The sequence below is a fragment of the Lygodium microphyllum genome, chromosome 12 (genome assembly GCF_053477565.2).
Source record: "Lygodium microphyllum isolate KBCC chromosome 12, Lygodium_microphyllum_v1.1.10, whole genome shotgun sequence".
Lineage (NCBI taxonomy): Eukaryota > Viridiplantae > Streptophyta > Polypodiopsida > Schizaeales > Lygodiaceae > Lygodium > Lygodium microphyllum.
Window position 1 is genome coordinate 28,456,970 of NC_141146.1, and position 26,004 is coordinate 28,482,973.

Here is a 26,004-nt window from a genome sequence, read left to right on the forward strand (position 1 = left end):
CTTTTTCGAGAAAAGAAACTTCTATTAATAATACCTCCGAGAAGTGCCCCTGAGGTAAAAGTACAAACTAATATGGCTAGCCAACTGGCAAAAACTGTCCATCCTAAGCCTTTCACGTGACTTTTCATTTGTATGTCTACACTTCAAGCGTCTTCTTCACATACACATTGTTGTAAGCTTCACACATAATGGTAGGGCCCAGCTAATCCATCATGCACTTCCATATGAATCATTTATTTTGAAGTTTAGGTTCTAGTAAATAACAGTGCTGGGAGTTACAAGTCAGTATTCTAAACAATCAGGTTTTGAAACTAAGACATCTGACTGATAATGTTATATGGCACCAGGGTGATCAAAAATCTCCAGGAATTATCCCAATGGCAATCAAAGATGTATTCAGTATCATTCAAGATGTAATGCACATATACTTTTGTATCGTCATTGTTATTTGTCATTTCAACTGTACAATATGTGCTGCAAAGCTGGAATGACCAGAAATTGCATGTGATTACAGTTTACATAGCTCCTGATTGCCATGCATGGTGACCCAATTATGCAGACTCCAGGTCGTGAATACCTCCTCCGTGTATCTTACCTCGAGATATATAATGAGGTGATCTTTTTACAAGTACACACTGAATTCTTTTGTTGTCCAAATCACATTTTACAGACTTCCGAATAAACATACTTTCTTTTCATATTTGCAGGTTATCAATGACCTACTTAATCCTGCGGGACAAAACCTAAGGGTTCGAGAAGACTCTCAAGTATGACTTGTCAACATTTTCCCAGCAATTCTTATGCTTCAAACATCATTTTTGACACCCACTGCAATTGGCAACACACAAAGTTACACACAGAATCAGATGACTTATCCAAAACAAGAAGTTCAGGCTCAACATTCACGATCTTTGAAATTCATTTCATAATACAAGGTCACAACCTGTAAAGCTTCAACCATAGGCTAAACCCATACAACTTGTACATTACACACATTTACAAAGCATGTGAACATTGATACCTAACAGTCACATGTGGGCAATATTATTCTGTTTGGTTGAAGTAAATGTTGGTGCCAAATATCCAGCCAACAATCCCAGGCTGGCTGGTCTTGAGGTCCTGTCAGGCTGTGCAACAGTAGGTGGGATAAAGAGCTATGATGGTTGCCTTTCTTGAAGAGAGGGCCCTAAGGCATTTGGGATACAGCCAAAACACCCAGGCTGATTGTGCAAGTCAAGCTGTGTGAAAGTGGGTAGGATAAAGAGCCATCGTCGCATTTCTTGAAGGGAGGGTTCTGAACTGCATACTCGTACAGACAGACTGAAGTGAGATTATTATTTCTGCATATTTGTGAATATAACAATCAAGTAAGAGTACAGGGTGGGATAAGGAGATGCTTCAATATACGGACTGAGAATAATATTCCTGTGCATTTGCAAAGATAAAAGTCAAAGGCAACGGTCCTGCACATCCATAGGCTACCTGGTGCATTTGCACATAAGGCCATCCACTTTACTTTGCTAAAGCCCTATACCCAATTTGAGGTTTTATGGTTCTGATGCTACTTTAAAAACTGACCCAATCATATTATTTGGGAATAAGAAAATAACTAGATATATCAATAGAGAACTTTGGATGCCTCTGAAACTCAATCTATGTTTTTCCTAATCTTCTAGAGGGCATACACAGAAGATGAATGAATTGTGTTGATGGATCAGAAATTTCCACCTCCTGATTCTTCTTTTATGTCTTTCAATTTGAACAAAGGGAACGTATGTGGAAGGAGTGAAGGAGGAAGTTGTTTTGTCTCCTGCACATGCCTTGTCTCTCATTGCAGCAGGAGAAGGTATATTATATGATAAAGCCAAAATTCTGCTCTTTTTATGAAGTTATATAGTGATTGATTTTTCTGCAAGTCGCCTATTTTAAAGGAAGCAGAGGTCTAATGAGATAAGAGCTGCTAAAGCAATATGAATGTCTTGTGTACAAATGCATAAATCGACAAAATGCATCCTCTAACATGGTAACATTCAAGGTTCATCAAAGTGTGTCAACTATGAATTTCACACGAATCTGCATAGTCAAACCTGTTGGTTTATCCATTACTTCCTGTTAACATGGCATCTTGTATGATACATCTACATGTGGTCAACATCTTTCTTGTTATCCTGATTTCTGATCAGACCCTATGCGTATTTTGTTTAACATGGGATTCTTGTAGTACTATTAACCTCAAATGATGCTTGCTGGTAAGGGATTTTAATGGAGTTCTCCATTTACTTTCTTGGATCAGAACATCGACATGTTGGCTCTAATAACTTCAATCTTTTGAGTAGCAGGAGTCATACGATTTTCACAATGGTGAATCCTCTAGAGAATCCATTTAAGCTGCCATATGCAATTTCCTTTGAAGCTATTTTTGTATTATGCCCTTTTAAAAACTTTTTAAACATATCAATGATTACAGACTATTGAAAGCAGATCTGACTCTGCTAATGCAAGTGGAGAAAATCTAACATTCTCTCTTTTAGTAAGTCAGTTTTGATTCGTGCATTTGTTTTAGCTTCAAGGAAACTTTTACAAATGTCCAGAGTAGTGGTTCTGCAATCTTGGTCTCAACATGTGAGTGACTTCTACAGAATTTGATTGACCTTGCTGGATCAGAGAGTTCAAAAACTGAAACCACTGGACTCAGACGAAAAGAAGGAGCCTATATAAACAAAAGCTTGCTGACTTTAGGAACTGTGAGTTTCCCACATTCTTAGTTAGTGTGATGGGAGACAAGGCAGACACTTGTTTCTTTAATTTTATCTTCTCTAAATTGCTACTCAAAATATAGATTGATTATTGAATTTGTAACTCCCATTTTTTGCAATTATAGGTCATAGCAAAACTTAGTGATGGAAAGCCATCACATGTACCCTTTCGCGACTCAAAACTAACTCGCATATTGCAGTCCTCATTGAGCGGCCATGGTCGTGTTTCGGTAATAATTGCATAGTCAACCAAAGATAGCTCTGAAACGAATCTATTCTTAACTTTGAATCTAAGACTTGGAACTGTTTTCTCCAGCTTATATGTACAATCACTCCAGCATCGAGCTATTTTGAAGAGACTCACAACACTCTTAAGTTCGCTCATAGAGCCAAGCGAATAGAAATCCGTGCTGCCCCTAACAGAGTAAGATGTCATGATGGAAACTTTTCATGCTTCCAATTTCTTTTTAATTTGCAATGAATTTATTAAAAATACAAGAAGCATTGTTTCTTGAGATATCTTTTGTGGGAAAAGTTGTAAATCATTTTTCCTTGAATAAGATAGACACACCCAAATGCCCACAAGGGAGGTGCACATCAGCATTCCCTTTAAATGCTATAATTTTTGGCATGCTAGAAGAATACACTTTTAAGGACACAAAATGAGTAATTTGTTATGGACTGAACACTTTGGCATGTGGTCACAATTTAATGCTTCCATGCTTTGACATATCAAGAAAAATGATCAGTAAGTTTGCCATCTATTTGTGTTTTGAATTCTACTAATACTTGGGATAACCCCATCTTCTATCTGAAGAGGTACATAAAACAACAAAGTAAAACAGGGTTTGCTTAAAAACTCAACCGGCACGTCGCGCTACTTGCCCCCCGCCCCGACTATGCGCCATCCGATTGGTCGCCCGTCCGATTGTGCCATCCTTCCATTTGTTTTGCCCGCTGTCCGACGGTCGCGCCATCCGACTGGCCGCGGCCGCTATCCAACTGTCTTGCACACTGTCCGACTGACCGGGACCGTCCCAGCACTGCTCGCGCCTCCCTGTCCTGTTCGCGCATCCTCGCCAAGTTGTGCAACTGCTGCTTGTCGGCCGTTCCCCCCCCCCCCCTTTTTTTTCTTTCCCCTTCCCCTCCAGTTGCTCCTTCCTCCTGTAGCAACTCCCCATTCAGCAGCATAGCAGCGCGATAGGTAGGTTATCCCAGAAGGGACGAGCAATGGAAACCTTTGGTCAGACGCCGGCGTACTCACCGAGTGCCCCCCAGTCGAACACCTTGCGCGTAGTCCTCTCTGAGGAGCAACTCTTAGCTGTCTGAGCTAAGGAGCTGGAGTTAATGGAAACAACAATCTATGGTCAGGTAGTAGGACATTCCCCAGCTAGGGCCCAGCTTCGAGACTGGTTCCACTCCACACTGAGCATCGGCTCGGCCCAGATCATGGAGGCGGTCCTGTTGGGCCAAGGGATCTTCATGGTCCGCCTCAGTTTGGCAGAAGCAGCTCGCGAGCTACTCGCCAGTTCACCTTATACATCTACGAAGGGGGTCATATACATGGTCCCTTGGTACAGTGGCTTCACGGTGGAAGCGTTTGTACTCCACAACAGGTTTCTTTGGCACCCGGTTACCCTCCTCTTCCCCGGCCTGGCGATTGGTACCGCCAGTTTAGTGGAAGACTTCGGGAGGCTCTTCGGCACTGTCCTTCCCGCGTCCTTCGCGGATGCAGTGACAGTGGCAGGGGTCCCAAAGGTACGTGTGGCAGTGAAGGAGGTCAAGGACATCCCACAGTTCCTAGAGATTGAGGCAGGTGGGCATTCCTTTAGGTAGCAAGTGTCAGAAGTGGAGCAGCGGTGGAAGCATAAACATGTGCTGAAATAAACTGCTGAAACACAAGACAAAAAGAGAAAAGAAAAGAACATGATACAGAAGAGAACTCAGATGTATGCACGGGAAATGGAATCCATATATCTGAACACGAGACAGTCGCATACAACAGTGAGTCACTGGCTGCGTGGGCACTGGCTCTGGCTCCTCTCTCCATAGAGTCTGCAGATGGTGAAGATGATGATACTGACTGAGGAGGAGTATTGAGTATAAATAGGCTGAAAAAGTGGGGAGCAATAATGCTGGTCGGACAACATTAATGCTGGCCGACTGGTGCATAAAAATGCTCCACTGGCATAAAATGCCACACCAGAAAAAAACCTAAAATACCTAATAAAAATGCCTAGCCCAGATCAAGCTCAGACTCACACATGAGCTGACAAATACTCTGCTAACACCCTCTCTCAGATCATGGGTGATCTGATACAATACAATAGTACAATGAAAAGGGAATCAGAAACTATACAACATAGAACCACCAAGTAGAACCATGGATACCCAAGCAGTGGGTGATCAAGCCACCACCAAGGTGCCTCGGAGAGAAACTGATGTCGATGTCGATCTTACCAAACACCTGAAAATAGAGAAGATCATAGAATGTCTCTGTGTCCATCACCAATATCTCGCAGTAGCATACAAGACCATCCTGTAAAAAATGCCCCTGAACATAGGTGACCATGGATTCCCCGAACCGCCAAAGTGTCCCCTCATGTGAGCTCCAGACGAAAGCCTCCCGCTCTCTGTCAGATGACCAGCTCATCATGAACCTGGATGTCAATCCCAGCTCCAGGATTTGATTCCGCCAGACTGGTCGATGCGTCAGGGACGTCTCTCTCTGGAACCTGTGCACCTGTATAAAAGTATAGATGAGGCGCGGCTGCCCCATCTGAACACCTGCTCACACTCCCTCTCTGGCACAAGAGAGTCGTGAGGGATGACCTCATCACCACCACTAGAAAGCAGCGGAGGAAGGGGCCACCAAGCCCTTCCCGCGATCCGAAGAAGAGGATCCCTTCCGCGCCTTGGACTTCACCTTGGTCAGAGGATCTGAGTCGGAGTCTGATGAAGGAGAGGACTCATCGGTAGAGTCAACATCCCGCTTCGTCTTCTGCTCCTTCCTGGAAGACGCTAACGTCTTACAGTCCTTCCGCAAATGTCCCTTCTTGCCACAGTGGTAACACTGGGCCTTCGACTTCTTCTTCCTGTTACCCCTCTCTGAAGCTACATAAGCCTCGCCTCCATAATGTGCCGGAAGCCGCCCCTGTAATCTCAAGGATGTCTCATGCTCAAGAAGCATTGAGGTCATATGTGTAAAACTGACAGGAATTGATGATGTCTGCGCCCGCAAAGCATTGGCCACTCCATCAAACTCCGGGGGGAGCTTGTAGAGGACCGTCCCGACGAGATGCGCCTCGGGAAGAGCAGATTGCATGTGCCGAAGCTGGTCCTGTACCTGCGTAACACGAAGAAGAAATGACTGAATAGTATCTTTCGGCTCAAACTTCATCTGTTGGAGCTGGCCATAAAGTGTGACTGCCCGCATGGTGGAAGGTGCCTCGTACATCTGTTGCAACTTCTGCCATACTTCAGGAGATGTCCTACAGGAGGTAACCGCCGGTAAGACCGCTTTAGAAATACACCGAAGCAACGTCGAGTAAGCACGGGCATCGTCCGAGTCCCATGTGAGCACTGCTTCCTCATGGTTGTCATCAAAGTCTTTAGGAAGAGGAAAAGGACGGAGAGGTCGAGCAATAGCTCCACAGACGATGTACCATAACCGCTTCTGCACAAACCAAGCTTTCATGACAGCACTCCATGTGAGATAATCAGGTCCATGTAACTTATCATTAGTGGAAGTGCACGGAGGAGCCATATGGAGAGGATAAGAAGAGAAGTAGAGAAGAGATGGATTTTAGAGAGGAAATACAGCCAAAACACAAGCACAGACTGCAGAAAATGAGAGTTCACATGCAATAGAACCCAAAATCTGATCAATAGAAGACAAAATCTGCCGCAGAAAGTCAAAAAATCAGTCAAAAACTGCCAAAAACAGCAAAAACGGCCTGAAGTAACAGTCACCCAGCCACGAGAGATGCTGAATCAGCAAAACACAGGCTGTAAACTGGAGAAAAAACAGGTAGAAAACTGTCGCCAGCAGCTGCAGATGAAAAACCGCAGGCAGCAGAGGGTGCATAGGCAGCAGGCGATGGCAAAACTGCAAAAAACGCAGGCTGAAAACAGCCCCAAAACAGGTCACCTGGCTGCGACAGCAGTCGTCTGATCAGCAGGGGTACAAAACAGTCCTGAAATCAGCAATAAAACACAGCAGAAACACACATCCTGAAAATTGATACCATGTCAGAAGTGGAGCAGCGGTGGAAGCATAAACATGTGCTGAAATAAACTGCTGAAACACAAGACAAAAAGAGAAAAGAAAAGAACACGATACAGAAGAGAACTCAGATGTATGCACGGGAAATGGAATCCATATATCTGAACACGAGACAGTCGCATACAACAGTGAGTCACTAGCTGCGTGGGCACTGGCTCTGGCTCCTCTCTCCACAGAGTCTGCAGATGGTTAAGATGATGATACTGACTAAGGAGGAGCACTGAGTATAAATAGGCTGAAAAAGTGGGGAGCAATAATGCTGGTCGGACAGCATTAATGCTGGCCGACTGGTGCATAAAAATGCTCCACTGGCATAAAATGCCACACCAGAAAAAACCCTAAAATACCTAATAAAAATGCCTAGCCCAGATCAAGCTCAGACTCACACATGAGCTGACAAATACTCTGCTAACAGCAAGTCATCGTGACTGGGCAACCAGGGCAGTGCTTGCGCTACCACGACTTTGGGCATCAGGCAGCAGTTTGCACACGGTTTGGAGCCAAGGCGGCTCCACCCATAGGTTCGCAGGTGGACGCTAACGGTTTCACAAGGGTCCAGAGGCGACAGAGAGGGAGACGGCAAGGGGGGCGCAGCCAGCCCCTCAGGCCGAGCCTCGTCAGCAGGGTAATGGCGGACGAGCCCCCCCCCTTTCGGCAGAGCACCCCACAGCCCCCCTCCTGCACGTCCCACCCGGCAGGACTGATCCCCCCCATTTTCTCCACATGAGCCACAGACTGCCTCGCCGGAGTCCCCACAGGCCCCTCATCCCCCCCCCCCCCCCCCCCCCCCCCCCACTGACAACGGCCCACAGCCCCCCCTTGCCAGGGCTACCACCCCCTCCCCACACCCACCATGCATCTCTAGCCATCCCACCATCGCGTGATCCACTCCACCCCCATCACCCCTCCTACCGAACACTTCCCCTGACCCGCACCCAGGTCAGGTAAGCCCCCCCAGACCCACTCCCCCTCCTCCCACAAGAGGTGATGAGCCACACACACCTACCTCCTCTGCACACCAGCAGTCCCTCCCGTCCACACAGCTACCAGCTCATCTACCCCTGCCACCCGCCATACTTTTCCGAGACAGGCACAGCTGCTGCCACAACAGTTTTTTTCGTAGTGGCCCATGGTCTTACCTGCGAGTTGCGGAGCGGGGAGAGTTTCCACTACCTCTAGAGGTGGGGATCTTCGTGGTTCGTAAGTCAAGGAGGGGCAAGGTCCACCTACTAGCACCACCGGATAGACCAAACTACGCTTTTTTTTTTCGGTCTTCCTTCTCAGAGGAGTGGACGACTACATAGATTGAGGAGGAATTGAAGAGTCAGGTGGCAGATCACATCTCCCAGTGGATGGGAGATGAAGGACTAGCACTGTTCACACAACAGTGGCCAGGTTGCATGATGGACATTAAGTGGTGGGCTGGCGCCGACGTTCCGCATTTGAGCATTATCTTTCGAGCCCCCCCACAGTGGGGAGCGCCGAGGGATGTGATTGAGTGGCCCTCGGCACAGGCGGCCCGTTTCTACCAGTATACAGAGTCGCGGTTTTCAGCATGGGTAATAGATGCATTGATAGTACCACCTGGAGCATCTATTACCCCTATGGTCCGGTCGAGGGCCACCATGGGGGACTGGAGTTCACCATCCAAACCGGCGGCAAAACGTACCTGCATGCTTCGCAGTCTCTCTTTCTCATCTGCAGCTTCCATGCTGAATAGATGCCTGTTCGGTCAGTCACAGGTTTCCCCATGAGCTTACACCTTGCATCCTGGAATGTGAACAGTCTCCACTACAGTGGGGCACGTGGCTCGAGGAAGTTGATTGTCCGGCAGGAGCTGCAGCCTGCCCTCGCCGGACGGATAGACATCTTGCTACTGCAGGAGCACAAACTCACCCTCACCTAGGCTCAGTAGGTTGGGAAGGTATTGCCGGGCAGATCTCATACTTACTGGGAGCAAGCCATAGGTGCCCACGGCAGGAGCGGAGAAGTATGCACATCTATTGGTCCGAGTCTCACCACCTGTGTACAAGACTACGGGACGATAGTGGCAGGAAGGGCTCTATGGATCAAACTGGATATTGGGGACTCGTGTATTGGAGTCCTCAATGTCCATGCCCCTACAGAGGTTAGGGCACGTAGCAGGTTTCGGGTGGAAATTGTAGATGGACTCCCAGAGATGGACTCCTGGATTGTTGGAGGAGATTTCAACAATGTGGAGGCTTTGGAGGACCAGCAGGGCAGGAGAAGAAATTACCAGGGCATGACTGGGGAGGAGCAGGAGGCATGGGAGGTCTTTTTGCTTGTAGTCGGAGCACGAGATGCCTGGAAAGACCCTGCCTTCCACAGGAGGGAGAGATCATTGGACTTTTCTTGGGGTTACAGGTGGCTAGGCGGAGCCTTGCTGGAGCGGTTGGACAGGTTTTATGTGGGAGAGTGGGGAGGTTCTCGCGGAGGCCAGATTGAGCAGTTGGCAGGCACCACACTATCCGATCACTGCCCGGTTCTCCTGGCACTTGATCCCCCAGCATCCGCCCTAGATACACGGTCCTGTCGGATCCCTGATTCAATCTATAGGAGGGAGGAGGTGTCGAGATAGATAGAGCAGATCTGGACCAGAGAGTGGGTGAGGAGGGACAGGATAGCAGAGGAGGTTGCAGAGGTCCTAGCCGAGACAAGCAGAATTTGCCAAGAGGCAGCCCTACAGGCCACGCAGCAGTGCTGGGAGGAGGAGAGAGCACTCCGGCGGGACCTGGCAGCTACGTAGAGATTGTTGCAGGAGGCACCAAGGGACCCCGTCCTCCACGCACAGGAGGTGCATGCATGTGCAGCCATTACTGGCCTAGAGGACAGGCACTCGGAGTTCTCTTTTCGCAATTCAGCAGCCTTCTGGGCACGGAAGGGAGACACGATGTGCAAGGGGTTCTTCCAGGTGCACCAGCCCCGCACCGCAGGAGAGCAGATACGCAGCCTTAGGGACCAGTATGGGAGGACCCGTTCTAGCCCTGATGAGGTGATGGAGATTGCCACGGACTATTACACACGCCTCTTCTAGCAGGAGACAGCTTCAATTAGAGGATAGAGATGCAGACAATAGGTATGGGATCACATCTCGTCCCTCGTCACAGAGGAGACAGGACACGGCCTCCTAGTCCCCTTCACAGAGAAGGAACTAGAGGAGGCATTCCATACACAGGATGGGCAAAAATGCTTGGGGGAGGATGGCCTCTCTAAGGCCTTCTTCATGACCTACTGGGAGATGGTGAAGGATCCCCTACTGAGGGCTTTCCAGGAGATATTCACCTCAGGACACATGCCAGGGAGGCTCTCGGCAGGCCTTATCAGCCTCCTCCCCAAAGGGGAAGACCGGTTGGAGCTATCCCAGTGGAGACCGATCACCTTATTGTCAGTGGCCTATAAGGCTCTGGCAAAGATGATTGGTAGACAATTACGCCATGTGCTTCCAGACATCATTCATGACACACAGACAGGCTTTGTCCAGGATAGGAGCATCCTAGACAATGTATTTACATTCTTTGAGGCGACAGAGTGGGCTCAGCACAGTGGGCAAAAACTGGCAATACTACTATTGGACTTCGAGAAAGCCTATGACAGGGTGGACTGGGATTTCCTAGAGCGTACCATGGTGAAGTTAGGATTTCCCCACGCTTGGATTCGCGGGGTCTCCGGCCTTTACAGATCATCCACCAGCAGGGTTCTCATAGGCGGAAGGCGAGGGGAGGAGGTCCGGATGGAGAGATCGGTCCGACAGGGATGCCCCCTGGCCCCTTACCTGCTTCTACTCTTCGCAGAGGCGATGTCCCACTTCCTCAGGTCATGTGTGAGTGGACTACGCGGCCTCCGACTTCCGGTGAGAGAGGAGACAGAGTTGTTAGACTCAGAGTACGCAGATGACACAGGACTCTACATAGAGGACGATGAGGTGATGCTGGAAAGAACGAGGCTGGCTCTTGAGGTGTTTTGTGTTGCAGCGGGTGCGAAAATCAACTGGTGAAAGTCGGTTGGTTTCCTCACAAACCCGGACTCTAGCATGGGGTGGGGAGTCTACTTGGGATTTAGATGGGTGAGCAGAGGGCAGACCTCCGATATCTAGGGTTCCAGGTGGGACTTGATATCACTCTTGCCAAGCAGTTTCTTCCTGTTCTAGAGTCTATTAGAGGAAACTGTCCTACTGGAGCACGGTTCGCCTCTCACTAGCCGGTCGAGCACTGGTGGTTAACCAGGTCCTTCTAGCGACGGCCTGGTACATTGCCTCGTGTTGGTGTTTCTCCTCATCGTGCATAGGGCAGCTTCGCCGCCTGGTGCGGAATTTCCTTTGGTTGGGGTCTGATGGCTCTAGAGACTCCAGGGCCAAGGTGGCGTGGGCGACCATCATACGACATCGATTAGAGGGAGGGCTTGGGATCATAGACCCAGAATATCAGAGTAGGGCCCTCTTGGGCAAGTTAGTTGTCTGCGGTCTCACACCAGGTGGGCAGACCTGGAAGGTCTTACTACAGGAGGGTCTTCAGGACTGTAAACTGAGGCTTGGCGGGGAGTAGAGGCCGTCCCTGAGATGGATCTTCACTTCAGCCCAGATTACCCCGCCCAGATCACCTTTCCTGCGGAGCCTACTCCGCATGTGGCAGGGCCTCTGTAAGGCCCTAATCCAGAGCCCCCCGGGCTGCCAGGAGGAAATAGACCGTCAGCCGGTGATCTGGAACCTCCAGGTCAAAGATAGGGAAGGGGCACAGATTGGCAAGCGCCTCCACATCCAGTGGGCTAGGTGGAGGCCAGCCCGGCTCGTTCCATCAGGACATGGCGGGAGGTGTATAGGATGGCAGACAAGGAGGTGCTACAGCGACTATCAGGATGTACGAGAGGAGTGGAGTTGAGGAGAAGAGAGATAGATGCGGCAATACCTCCGGAGTGGCTTGCCCCCCCGATACGAGAACCGATAGAGGCCGGGGAAGTATGGGCAGCCAGGTTCTCTCCAGCAGGCATCCCTCTTCAGGTGGCAAGTAGAGTGGGTAGCGCCCCCTAGGGGACTTTCTTCACCGTTCAGGAGGGTGGACGCCTGGCCCTTGACAGAGGGCAACAGGATGAGGGGATTGCCGCCCTTTCATGGAGGAGGATTCAGGTGGTGGATCTTCAGGGGAAGACTTGGCAATTGGACCCCTATGTTTTCTGGATGGAGCTCAAGGAGTGGCGCCTTTGGATTGAGCTGGAGTGGATTCAAGAGAGTGGCTATGGCCGGCCTCTGCGGTTGCCAAAAAGCTACCGAGGTTCCTAGAATACACTGCCAGGATTGGCAGACATGTACTGATGCAGGAGGATATGGACTGGGCGCCGTCACGCAGCAGGCACTGGGCGGAGCACAACATCACGGAGCCCTTCCGACGGACCTTCTAGCGCTGCCTATGGGATAGTTGGAGGCCGAGGAGGGTGTCGTATTTTTTATGGCTGGTGGCACATGGAGGTTTGGCGGTGGGAAGCTGGCTTGCCCAAATGCAGGAGGAAGGTTGTAAGCGCTGCACACAGCAACCTCTAGAAACCCCAAAGCACTGCCTTTGGTCTTGTGAGGAGGCGCAGCTTGTGTGGAGAGGAGCATGCCGTATCCTTCGACGTATAACCCCCAGCCTCGGGTGTATTTCATGGGGAGCTTTCTGTTGGCAGGCAGTCAGCCAGGGCCGTCACCTTCTATATGAGGCTGGGATGGAGGACACGATTTTCATGATCGAGGCAGGGTCATGCGCAGTGGTTGGTTTGGAGGCTTTACCCATCCGCCAGGTATTGGAGTCCACAGCAGACCGCTCAGAGATATGGGAGATCATAGGGAGTCTTACTGGATGGCATATCTGGAAGGCACGATGCCAGGTGGTACTCGGCAGAGAGAGACTTTCAGCACTTGCGACCTTAGCAGAGCTATGGACCTCCATCATTCACTCCCTCTGCGGCCGATGGGAGCAGGTGCAGGGCGAGTCCAGGGCTCGTTAGGAGCTCCGTGGTCACTTCATGCGTACCTGGGGCGGCCAGGGCCTGTTCTTTTTGATGCAGGCAGGCAGTCCGGTCTGGCGATATACCCCTCCTCCATGGCTCCTTGCCCCCATCCCCCCCAGACCGCCTTGAGAGGCTTGTATACATGATGTAGTGGTGACTTTGCATCAGCTCCAGTTTATTCTGTGGAGCACGAGCACTCTGTTGTAATCAGTTTTTTGAGTAATATAATCAGCAACATTTTACTTGGAAAAAAAAACAACAAAGTAAAAAAGCTATCTGAAGCAGTCAGCATTCAACTGTACTGACACTTAGATGGCATTGTGCTAGGAAGCAAAATTTCACTGATGCTATTATCATTGGTTAGGTTGTGTACAGTTAGTATGAATAACATGTGGGGGATGAAATGCTCCCTAACAGCAAAACACTTCATGCAGCAACTCTAGGTAGTTACCAAGAATTTTCACAAGGCGATTCTTGCCATTAAAAAGTTCATTATGTGCTCCTTTCCAAGTAAGTCGCTGTTCTGCACCTGGAGTAGATGTTGTTTGGACCCACCATGTGCAGAACGTGTGCTTCTTGTTGGCTTTTGAGTCCTAAGGTTTAGGGCCATTCTAGTGATTCTCTCTCATCATCATGATCCAGTCTGCCTTAGCTGCAAAGTTTCATAGTAAGCTCAAAGAGATGAGTGGCTGATCTAAACATGGACTCATGTGATTGCCATGTTGGGAGTTTATTTAATGTGAAATTTCCAGAACCTTGAGCCCATAAAGTGACAGCACTGGCTGTGACTAGTTTTAACCACAATGACTACATAGTAACATGTCACCTGGCAGTAAATGATGCTTAAGGAAATGACTATAGCAGGTAGTATCGATTGAATCAGACCATAATAGTAGCTAGGTCTATGTGGTCAGATTTGCAGCTGCTATTGTTAGAGCATGAGTATTAAGAAACCAAGTCATTCATTACATTTCCCCTCCATTCCTATTGTGGTTTCCATTTACAGCCCCAAAAAAGCTTTCTAGGCACCTCTCGAGAGAGTCGGGGAACCACATGGGACACTCCAATGGGAGCCACTTGAGACAGTCCATGCCTATAAATACGGCATTGACTCCACCTAGTTGTCATCTTACACATTCATTCCTTCTGACATTTTGTCACTCTCTTCCATCGTGTCCACCACTATTGCTCACACCCCACAAGGGGGACATTGCAGTTCATGGTCTCCCTCTCTCCTTGCACCAGGCGCTTTGTCTTCCACACCTTCCAGGCCATGTTTTGGGTTGTAGACACTCTCTCTCCACGAGGAGTTATCATCCATCACCTAGCAATTGGCTTTCTCTTGCTGACGACCGTACCTTCTTGTTGGTGTCAGCTTTTTATACTCTAGAATCTGCGTTTGACAACTTGTGGCCTTTATAGGCTGCATTTTGGCCGCTCCATCATTAGGCTACGTTCCTCCTCTCAAGCGTCATCATCCTAGGTTGCATTCTACTTTTTGGGCACTCCTTGACATCGGCACCACCTCTAGCAGGCACCTCCTATTCCATCCAGGCTGCGTTTTGCAGTTTTTGGTCCTTCTAGGGTCCGATTCCTTCATCTGGTAGGCCATCCTATGATGTCTCATCTTTCAGCGTTCTCGTCCGTTGCTTGTGATCTTCTTCCTCGACTTTGATGGCACCAAAGGATTGTGTTCTGCTCCTACAAGAATTGTCCTTCATCTTTAACACTACCTTCTTTACCCTATTGCCCTGAGGATTGCAATTCGCTCCCTATACAATACAGATTCCCTTCAAGTGTTGTTGCCTGATTAGATAGGATAGTGCAACCATCTTCACAGCTTTGGCTTCACTATATCAGCTTGATTCACTTAGCACGATTCATTAATTGTCATTCATCATTCTTCTTCTGTGTTTTCTTGGACTTTCTTCTTCTCTTGGTATTTTCCATACACTCTATGTTTCTTCCTGCAAACCTTGCTCTCTCTTTGATATGGTATGTGTGCAATACCATTTTGTCATACTATTTTGACTTGGTATCAAAGCTGAGGCTCTTAGAGTGATAGTGGTGCTTAGCAAACTCGCGGTGCTAAGCAAACCCTTGGAGGGGTCATGAATGTACCTACCATCACTAAGAATCTCATGTCAATTGGTCACTTTTGGGAGAGGAAGTACAATGTGCAATCTACATTATGAATAGGATGCCCATGATGGTAGTATGTAACAAGACTCCAGAGGAGATGTAGACAAGGCACAAGCTAGATATGTCTCATTTTAAAGTTTTGGATGCATTTTCTATGTCCACATGCTTGATGAGAAGAATGTAGGTGGCTCTGGAATGGTGAGAAATGCATGAAGTGCGACTGATTATTTCAGCCATAAATCAGCCCGAGTCTTATGAGCTGAAAATCTCTATATCAATGCACTAATATCCAGCCATATGTTGATGATGTTAATGGTCAATTAGTGACATTGGGGACATTAGATTGTGAGTAGCAAATAGGTCTATATAGAGGTGGAAGAAAAGCTAGTTTACCTCATCCCTCAACATGAGATCTTCTATAGAGGCCACGTACGGAGGGGCAGCAATCATGGCATGTTAGGCTGTATGGCTATGTAGCTTACTAGAGCAGATTTTTTGCGATGTAATGGATCTTGACCTCTTTATTGTGATAACATTAGTGGCATCATACTAGCTAATAACTCGGTGTTTCAAGCTCATAGGAAGCATATAGATGTTCACTACCACTTTATTCGTGAGAAGGTGCTTAGTAGAGATGTAAATCTACATGTGTCTTCTAAGTAGTAGGTTGCAACTATGTTCACCAAGTCAGTTCCTTGAGAGAAGCTAGAGTACTTCTAACAAGCTATGGGAGTACACAGTTATAGTGATGCAAGCTCAAGCACTTACCCTCCTTGTGACTTGAGCTTGAGGGGGAACATCGATAGATATGGTGCACATGATGCCAAACTCTATCCTGTGGCTCATATATGATAGAGAGAGTAGTACATGGTGAATAAGTGGGACACATAGCACTACACTACCTTGCACCATTAGTCAGTGTGTGTGTACACACACTTGTATATGAGGCAAACTTAGTCATTTTAGTAATGTAGCACACTCATAGTGATAGAGAATGAGCCTATAAGGAACTCCCTCCCATCATATACTAGATGTGGTGTGTGCGTGCATGATACCCGTCACATTCTTGACGATAATACAATGCGTTCTTCATATAGATCTAAACATATAGACTTTTGGAAGGATCCTTATTTATGATTTTTAGCCTTAAGGCAATAAAAGTATTGTTGTGTGTAGTTTGAAAGAAGGTTAAATGTACATTTAACCATAACGCTTAAACAAAAATAGACTTATTGATTGAAATCCCTTATGGAGTATGCAGGAAAAACCTGTAACATTCATGATGATGGTACTTGAAATAGTGACACAGTTATAGCCATCAAAATGGCTCTTCTAAACAAGAGATTGTTGGTTTGTTTGGTTTTCTTCTTTTTTTTTTGCAAGTAAAATGTGGCTAATTATATTTTACTCAAAAGGCTGATTATAACGAAGTGTGCATGCTCAACAGACTAGTCGGAGCTGATGCAAATCACAAGTACATCATGTATACAAGCCTCTCAAGGCGGTCTGGGGGGGATGGGGGCAAGAAGACATGGCGGGGGGTGTATCGCTATCTGGGGCTGCCCACCTGTATCGTGAACAATAGGTCATGGCCGCCCCAAGTGAGCAGAAAGTGAAAACGGAGCTCTTGGCGAGCACGAGACTGGCCCTGCACTTGGTCCCAACGACCGCGGAGGGAGTGGATGATGCAAGTCCACAACTCTGCCAAAGTCGCATATATTGAAAGGCACTCCTTGCCAAAAACCACCTGACAACGTGCCTTCCAAACGTGCCATTCTGTAAGAATCCCTATGATTTTTCATACCTCTGAGCGCTCTGCTGTGGGCTCCAATACTTGGTGGCTGGGTAGAACCTCCAAGCCGACCACTGCACAAGACCCAACCTTGATGAGAAAGATCGTGTCATGCATCCCGGCCTCATACAAAAGGTGATGGCCTTGCCTGACTGCTTGCCAGCCAAAATCCCCCCATGAAATGCAGCCAAGGCTGGGTGCCACTCGTTGGAGAATACGGCAGCCTCCTCTCCACACGAGCTGTGCTGCCTCGCAAGATCAAAGGCAGTGCTTTGGAGTTTCCAAGAGCTGCTATGGGCAGTCCTGCTATATCTGAGCTAACAAACTCCCAATATCCAAAGGTGCCACTCCCGGATCTTCTCCCAGGGCACATAAGGGTCCAGTCACCAGGTCTTCCCTTGGAGTCCGACCACATGAATCCTCCTCCAGGAAAGGACACCAATCTCCTCATCTTGCTGCCCTCTGTCAAGAACCGGACGCCCCCCATCCTGCATGGTGAAGAAAGTCTCGCAGGGGGCACCACCCACTCTACCTGCCACTTGTAAGAGGATACTTGCCAAAAAATTGCTGGGCAGGAGTGATGTCTAGTTCCACTTGGAACCCTAGATATCGGACGGTCTGTCCCTTGCTCACCCATTTGAACCCCAGGTGGACACTGCACTTTGTGCTGGAGTTCGGATCTGTAAGAAAACCAATGGACTTTTGCCAGTTGATTTTCGCTCTAGCTGCAGTGCAAAATACCTCCAAATCTAGTCTCACTCTCTTCAACATCAGCTCATCATCCTCTACATAAAGAACGGTATCATTTGCATACTCTGAGTCCAACAACTCAGTCTCCTCCCTCGCCGGAAGTCGAAGGCCACGTAGCCTGCTCACTCGTGAGCGGAGGAAATAGGATATCGCCTCTCCAAAGAGTAGGAACAAATACGGGGCAAGAGGGCAGCCTTGCCGAACAGATCTCTCTAGCCGAAATTCCTCCCCCCTCTTGCCACCAATGAGAACCTTGCTAGTGGCCAATCTGTAAAGTGCTGAAGCTCCACAGATCCATGCTTGGGGGAAGCCCAACCTTTCCATGGTGCCCTTTAAGAAGTCCCAGTCAACCCTGTCATAGGCCTTCTCGAAGTCTAGGAGGAGTATTGCCAATCCTTGACCGTTGTGTTGAGCCCACTCGGTCGCCTCGAAAAAAGTGAAGACATTGTCTAGGATGCTCCTATCTTGTACAAAACCTGTCTGGGTGTCATGAATGATGTCTGGAAGCACGGGGCGGAGTTGACTCCTGATCATCTTTGCTAGGGCCTTATAGGCCATTGACAACAAGGTGATCAGTCTCCATTGGGACAGCTCCAACTGATCTCCCCCTTTGGGGAGGAGACTAGCAAGACCTGCCGATAAAATCCCTAGCATCTGTCCTGAGCAGAAAATCTCTTGAAAGGTGAGTAGTAGGGGGTCCTTCACCACCTCCTTGTAGGTAGTGAAGAAGTCCTTAGAAAGACTATTCTCTCCCGGGCATTTCTGCCCATCTTGTGCATTGAAGGCCTTAACTAGCTCCTTCTTTGTGAAGGGGTCTAGGAGGGAGTGTCCCATCTCCTCTGTGATGACAAGGGACGGAATGCAATCGCAGACCTGCTGTCTACATCATTGTACTCTGGCTGAGACTACCTCTTGCTGAAAAAGATGTCTCTAGAAATCAGTGGTATTCTCCAACACCTCATTTGGGCTAGAGCGAATCCTCTCGTACTGATCACGAAGGTTGCGAATCTAGTCTCCTGAGGTGCGAGGCTGATGCACCTTAAAAAACTCCTTGCACATTGTGTCCCCTACCGCGCCAAAAAGTTGCTGAGGTGTGGAAGGAGAACTCAGAGCACCTGTCCTCAAGGCTGGCAAGGGCTGCTTGTGCGCGTCTCTCCTGTGCGTAGCGAGAGTGGGATCCCTTGGTGCCTCCTGGAGTAGTCTTTGAGTGGTTGTTAGGTATTGCTGGAGTGCTCTCTCCTCCTCCCAACTTTGTTGCCTGGCCTGTAGGGGTGTCTCTTGGCAGATCCTACTTGACTCGGCTAAGGCCTTTGCAACCTCCTTTGCGATCCGGTCCACCTTGGCCCATTCCCTAGTCCAAAGCTGCTCAATCTGCCTTCTCACCTCCTTTCTACTGTAGATTGAGTCTAGGATCCGACAGGATTGCGTGTCATGGGCTGAAGCGGGAGCATCAAGAGTGAGGAGAACCGGGCAGTGATCAGACAAACTGGTACTAGCCAATTGCCCTACGTGGCCTCTACGAGAGCACCCCCACTCTCCCACAGAACCGGTCCAGCTGCTCTAGAAGAGCTCCGCCCAGCCGCCTGTATCCCTAAGAGAAGTCCAGCGACCTCTCCCTCTTGTGGAAAGCTGGGTCCCGTCAAGCATCACGTGCTCCTATTGCGAGGAGGAAGACCTCCCATGGTTCCTGCTCATCCCTTGCCACCATACCTTGGTAATCTCTGCCTCTGCCCTGTTGGTCCTCTAAGGCCTCCAGGTTGTTGAAGTCTCCACCCAGAACCTGCTGCGTGCTCTAACCTCAGTAGGAGCATAAACATTGAGGACTCCAAGGCACGAGTCCCCTATATCTAGTCTGATCATAGAACCCTCTCTGCCACAATTGTTCGTGGTCTCGTACACAAGCGATGTGGCTCGGGCCAATAGAGGTACATATGCCTCCACTCCTACCGTGGCCACCGATGGAGTACCCGAGTAGGTGTGTGAGCTACCTGGAAGTAACTTCCCCACCCGATGGGCTTGGGAGGGAGTGAGCTCGTGCTCCTGAAGAAGTAAGATGTCGATCCCTCTAGTAAGAGCAGGCTACAACACTTGCTGAACAATCAATTTCTTAGAACCATGTGCCCCACTATAATGGAGGTTGTTCACGTTCCAGGATGCTAGGTGTAGACTCATGGGGAAATCTGTGACTAGCCGAACAAGCATCTGTTCGGTGTGAAAGCTGCTGATGAAGAGGAAGAACTATGGGGGCATGCGGATGCGCTTGGCCGTAGGCTTGGAGGGTGAACTCCATTCCCCCATTTCAACCTAACTATGATGAGCCATATAAGGATTTACAATCTAGATAGGTAACAAAAATGAACTTCATTCAGCGTGACTCTGTACACTGGTAGAAGCAGGCAGCTTGTGCGAGGGGCCACTCGATCACATCCATCGGTGAACTCCACTGTGGAGGGGCTCGAAAAATAATGCTCAGATGTGGGACCTCAGCTCCAGCCCACCAGTTAATGTCCATCATGCACCCTGGCCACTGCTGGGAAAAAAGCGCTAGCCCTCCTTCCCCCATCCACTAGGAGATGTGGTTTGCAACCTGTCCCCTCACCTCCTCCTCTATCTGTCATCGTCCAGTCTCTTGAATGAGAGGTCTGAAAGAAGAAAGTATATTTTGGTTCATCCGGTGGTGCTAGTAAATGGACCTTGCCGCTCCTTGACTTGCGGACCATGAAGATCCCCACCTCCAGAGGTAGTGGAAACTCTCTGTGCTATGGAACTCTCAAATAAGACCACAAACCACTACTCCTTTTGCATAATGGGTGAGCGAGTCAATGGAGACAACGGCGGAAAAATTTTTGGGGAAGCAATTGTACCTGTCAAGGGAAAGTGTGACAGGTGGCTCGACTAGATGAGCTGGTGGCTGTGTGGGGGGAGGGGCTGGGCTGTTGGTGAGGAGAAGATATGGGCGTGTGAGGTTTGTCACCCCCTGTGGGAAGGGGGGAATGGACCGGGGGGGGGGGGGGGGGGGGACACATGTACTGGGTGAAGATCAGGGGGGGCTGATCGGCGAGGGGGATGGTGGGGAAGAGGAGTGAGGGGTGTTGGGGTGATTGGAAGTATGAGGTGGGTGTGAGGGGGGGTGAGTGGCCCCGGAGGGGGGAGATTGTGGGATGGGGTTTGGGGGGGGGGGATCCATGAGGGGAGGGGGGGGGGCATGGGGGATCTCGGGTGGGGGGGCTGAGATGCCTCAGTGGGTGGTGGGGGTGGAGGCTTGTGATCCTGCTGGGTGGGATGAGCGAGGGGGGGGGGGGGTTTGCTGTGGGGTGTTCTAACAGGGGACCGGGGCATGGGGGATCTTGGGTGGGGGGGCTGAGACGCCTTAGTGTGTGGTGGGGGTGGAGGCTTGTGATCCTGCTAGGTGGGACGAGCGGGGGGGGGGGGGGGGTGTGCTCTGGGGTGTTCTAACAAGGGACCCGTCGCCCGCCCTTCTGCTCTCTGTTGCCGTGGCTGTGTCTGAGGGGCTGGCTGCGGCCCCCCTTGCTGTCTCCCTCTCTGTTGTCGCTGGACTCGTGTAAAACCGTCAGCATCCACCTGCGGTTTTGTTGGCTGAGCCGCATTGGCTCCGAAACGCGTGCACTGTGGTGTGCCTGATGCCCAAAGTCATGGCATCGCAGGCACTGACCAGGTTGCCCTGTCACAATAACCTGTTGCCTGAAAGAGTGTCTGCTTGCCTCAATCTCAAGAAACTTAGGTATGTTCTTTGTATCTTTCACAGCCACCAGTACCTTCGGGACTCCTGACTGTCACTGCATCCGCAAAGGAGGGAGGAAGAACTGTGCTGAAAAGCTGTCCAAAGTCCTCCAATCCGGGGAATAGAAGGGTGACCGGGTGTCTAGGAAACTTGTTATGGAGCGCGAACTCCTCCACTATGAAGCCACTATACAAGGGAACCATATAGATGACCCCCTTCATGGAGGCATAAGGTGAGCTATCCACTAGGTCGCGGGTTGTATCCACAGAGGTGAGTCGAACCATGAAGATCCCTTGACCTATGAGAATTGCCTCCGCAAGCGCTATGCCAATGCGTAGCATGGAGTTAAGCCAATCCCGAAGTTGGGCCCTAGATGGAGAGTGTCCTACGACCTGTCCAAAGATTGCTGTTTCTTTTAGTTCCAACTTTGTGGCACGGACGGAAAGGAGTTGTTCCTCAGAGAGGACGATGTGCAAGTTGTTTGGCTAGGGGGCACTCACAGAATGCTCCAATGTCTAACCAGAGGTTTCCATTGGGCGTCACTGCTGAGGGCTACCAATCTAGCTACTATGATACCAGGGGGAATGTTGCTGTAGATGGAGGGAGTAATGAATGCTAGTGTTATGAATGTGCAGTATAGGATGGAGGCACCGGCGTAGGTCAATTGGGGAGGTCTTTTCGTGCGTGAGGCAGAGGGTGGAACCAAAGGTTGATGATTGTTGACGTAGAGGGCAGAGCCTGAGTCGGGCGGTCGGGACAGGCGCGGGCAGCGCAGGCAGTCGGGTGGGCAGGCGCTGGTGAGCAGGCAGTTAGGCGGCACAGGTGTTGGCGAGCAGGCAGGCGCTGGCTCGCGTCAGAAGCTTGCTATCATTGAGGTATAGAAATGATGGTCTGTTTGGATATTAGAGCAGCAGATCTTTCACATTGTGTACACCCCAAGGGCTACTACAACAAATAAGCTTCTCTCTGGTATACCAGTGGTACCAATAGTCTCTTGTTGCAGGAAGAGCCTTTTCTATGGTCCTAGATGCCTGAGTATTAATGAAGCATCTGCATAACTTAGCATGCAAGGTGTGTTTCTTCGTTTTTTTGTTTCAATGACTCAAAACAATTGTAAGTTGCATTTGGAATCATTACCATGAAAGTGCCTTTTTATATTTTATGCCACCTGTACATTTCTAATTGGCAACACAAACAAAATAGAAGCATACTCTGAACTTTCTGTTTTGAGTAATCCATCGCATTTAGTTATATGAATAACCAACTTACATGTAAAGCCAAGTTTCGCTGCATCTTTTGAGAAAGCCGACAAGCAGAGCCACACCTGATTGTTGAAGGCATGTTGAGTATCCTCAGAACTTGGCCATAGTGACATCATATACAGTCACACTTCTACAAATAATGCATACATAAATCTCTCTTTCCTTCTTGTAACACTAGGAAAAAGGAATATAGAAACAGACTCAAGCTGTGCTTGCACTCTTCTGCATGTTTGTGATTCACCAACGTATTTCTATCGGCAAAGAAAATAGCCGCACACTCTTAGTTTCCTTATAAGAGTCAAAATTTTCTAACACAATGGTACGTAGAAACGATGGGGGTGTGTCTTTTGTTTGAAAGTGAGAGATCCTCTAAATAAATAGAACAATGGTTTCTAAAGAAAAAAATTATTTGTCTAAACAAACTTTGAATTTCTTTTGTTGCTTTCTTGACAATTCAGCTTATGGATGAGAAGTCACTAATAAAGAAATATCAAAAGGAAATAACCACCTTAAAAGAGGAACTAGAACAATTGAAGAAAGGTATGATGGACAAACGTCTTGTGGGAGGTGAAGAGGATCTTGTCAACCTCCGTCAGCAGGTCTGTTGTAGGTTTACTCTTATTATTTAGATGTATGCTGATCACAGAGAGAACTGATTTCTAGGAAATACTTGTTTTCTGTTCCATGTATTAGAAAATGACAGTATTTATGTCTGAATTAAAATTTTACAGCTGGAGATGGGCCAAGCTAAAATGCAGTCTAGGTTGGAGGATGAGGAGCAAGCAAAGGCAGCTTTACTAGGGCGTATTCAGAGGCTAACAAAGCTGATACTTGTGTCAACAAAAAACACAATTCCACCTGCCCTTGCTGAGGCACAGCCTGTTCATCGTAGAAGACATTCTTTTGGTGAAGATGAGGTAAATCTCGGATATAAAATGCAATTGTTCACAATGTAATCAGCAGTAACTTCAATCTATAGTCCAATGTGGTTCTTAGCAGCATTTCATGAATAATGGAAAGATGTATCTATGCACAAAACATCATTAGGGATCTCTAAGATCAGTTAATAGGCAATGTATTGATGTATCCTTGTACAAAGAGCAGAGTAGTTTCATTTTGAAGTACTAAAGAAGCTACATCAATCAATCATCCATCAGAATGTGGGAGCATCTAGGAATCCTATTAAGCACACTTTCTCCTCCGTAAAACTTTTATTCATTATATCATAAATGTACAATGAGAGTGGACTCCCTAGCAAAGTCTAGTCCCAAAAAACAATGGTAAAACACACCTAGAAGAGAAGCATCTGCATCACCAAGCTGACAACTATCATATAGAGATTGCTCCAAGTGGCAATGCAGGGCTGAAATGAGCAAGTTCTTCTATATGCATAGTTTCTTTGATTCCAAATTGCCTAAGGAGCCCAGAATCTGACCCATGAAGAATCTGGTAGATATAGGGAAGACAAGTTTGCTAAAAAACTGTAAGCATTTGGCAAAACTTTCTGCAGGAAGCAGCATATGATTGTTGAGAAACTCAATCCAAAAAAGCTATCGTGACTGAGGGAGATTTGGGACAGCCATTACAGCTCTGCTCTTTCATGCTTGCAGTGCATCAGATAGAGCCGCGGCTGAAATTCATGGATGTGCAGGTGAACCTGATGACTGTGATTGGGGTCCTGGGCTGTGTAGACAGAGACTTCTGCAGTTTAGGGCTGGTGACTGCCGTAATAGGATTCTCCAAGGTTGACACCCACTGTTCTAGGGTTTGCAGGCCCTGCTTTTATCTCAGATCGTGGCATCCCTGTGGCTGTGTGCTTTTGCCAGGGACATGTTTGCATCTGTCCTGTCTGCTGTGATTCAGATTCTTGCAGATCCTTTTGCACAGGACAGTTCACAAGGGCAGCTTCTTTCAAATGGTTCCTGGGGTCCGATTTGTTGTTTGCTGTAAACAGCAGCATGTATGCTTGATTTTCTGCTCCACAGTGGGCTATGAGTAGGGTTTGCTAGAGTCTACCAGCATTGCATATCGGGTCGCGTTGATATGAAGTTTCTTGACCAGCACATTGATGTTGGTATGGAGAAAGAGACAGTGGATTCAGATACAGAACCCAGTCTCTAGAATTTCAGGATGACGGGGAAGGAGAAGACATAGGCAATTGCCACAACCTAGTGGTTGATACTCTGGGCTCAGACATTCTAGATGCCTCTTGGCCAAAAGGGACTTGTTCTCCTGAACATGAGAGGATTGAGTTGATTATGTTCATACAAATGAAGGGAAAGAAAATAGTTTGCCAGAAGGAGAACATGCAGTCGCATTTTTGGGGGCATATATTCTGGTGCAACAAATTGCAGCCTTCCATGAGAGGGCTGCCATCCACTCTTTTACAGGTACAACAGCCCTCATAACCCGTATTTGGGCATGGTTAGGGGTTATGTTTTCATTTGATGGTTTGTATAATGATATTGCTCATGGGGAAGTGGATGCTCCCCTTGTTGAGGAAATCTATGATGGGCCGAGAGGGCCCTTTGAGGTCCTTTTTCGCACCTCAAGATGTTCTTATGCAAGCTTGCCCTATTTGGGTGGAAGTGGTGAACTTTTCTTCCATCTTTTTGTGTCTCTTCCTTTGGTCTTGCACTCATTGGGCAAGTTTTGGTGGAGCTGCTTGGCAACTTGAAATAAAAACAAAGCTTGCCTAGTAGGCAAACCTCCTTCACATTGTTGTCAACTTTGGCAGGACTTGTAGTCTCATTATGGCTTGTCTAGGGTTTGTGATGGGTGACTTCACTACTTGCTTGCCAAGAATTCAATGCAAGCTGACACCAGTCTTCCTTCTTGGAAAGGGTGGTAATTCCCTGATTAAGCACTTAATTACTGCAATCAACAAATGAACATAGCTTAAAATGCACAAATTACCTTAATAATCTCGGACATTGGACACCTCGTTGGCCTCAAAACTGGTGCCCCCTTCGATATTTCTTTAACTTGATTGCTAATGGAATGAGTACAAGTCGAGATTCATAGTCTCTTTTGCTGTTCCAAAAGTCTCTTTGCTGTAGCAACAATTAGCAATCAATTCGGGCCAATTGCCCCTTGATTTTACACCTAGGACTTGCTCTAATGGAATCTCCAACTAGCCAAATGCTGCCCCAAATTACAATGAATGGGGTGACATCTGAATTTCCTAACAATACACAAATTTCAGGTGCTGAATCGAGTGTACAATGCCTTCACCAATTGGCACGGGTCTCGAGGTGGCTGTTAGACCCTATTTT

General features: G+C 48.2%; 1 protein-coding gene across 3 annotated transcripts in view; it reads left to right on the plus strand.

Annotated features, from left to right (window-relative positions):
- Positions 1–26,004, plus strand: part of LOC148027580 (kinesin-like protein KIN-7K, chloroplastic) — a 98,832-nt gene that overhangs the window by 47,231 nt on the left and 25,597 nt on the right. For 2 of the 3 annotated variants that reach the window (XR_015692609.1, XM_087689298.1), the window contains exons 6-16: positions 348–413; positions 560–613; positions 708–767; positions 1,768–1,846; positions 2,294–2,361; positions 2,468–2,530; positions 2,640–2,744; positions 2,882–2,986; positions 3,073–3,180; positions 23,188–23,328; positions 23,461–23,646. Coding sequence is in view for 2 of the 3 variants with exons in the window: in XM_087689298.1 (XP_087545424.1) it covers positions 348–413; positions 560–613; positions 708–767; positions 1,768–1,846; positions 2,294–2,361; positions 2,468–2,530; positions 2,640–2,744; positions 2,882–2,986; positions 3,073–3,180; positions 23,188–23,328; positions 23,461–23,646 (1,035 nt within the window). In the remaining variant the exon portion in view is untranslated. The remainder of the gene's footprint in view (positions 1–347; positions 414–559; positions 614–707; positions 768–1,767; positions 1,847–2,293; positions 2,362–2,467; positions 2,531–2,639; positions 2,745–2,881; positions 2,987–3,072; positions 3,181–23,187; positions 23,329–23,460; positions 23,647–26,004) is intronic. The other variant, XM_087689299.1, reaches the window with a different exon arrangement.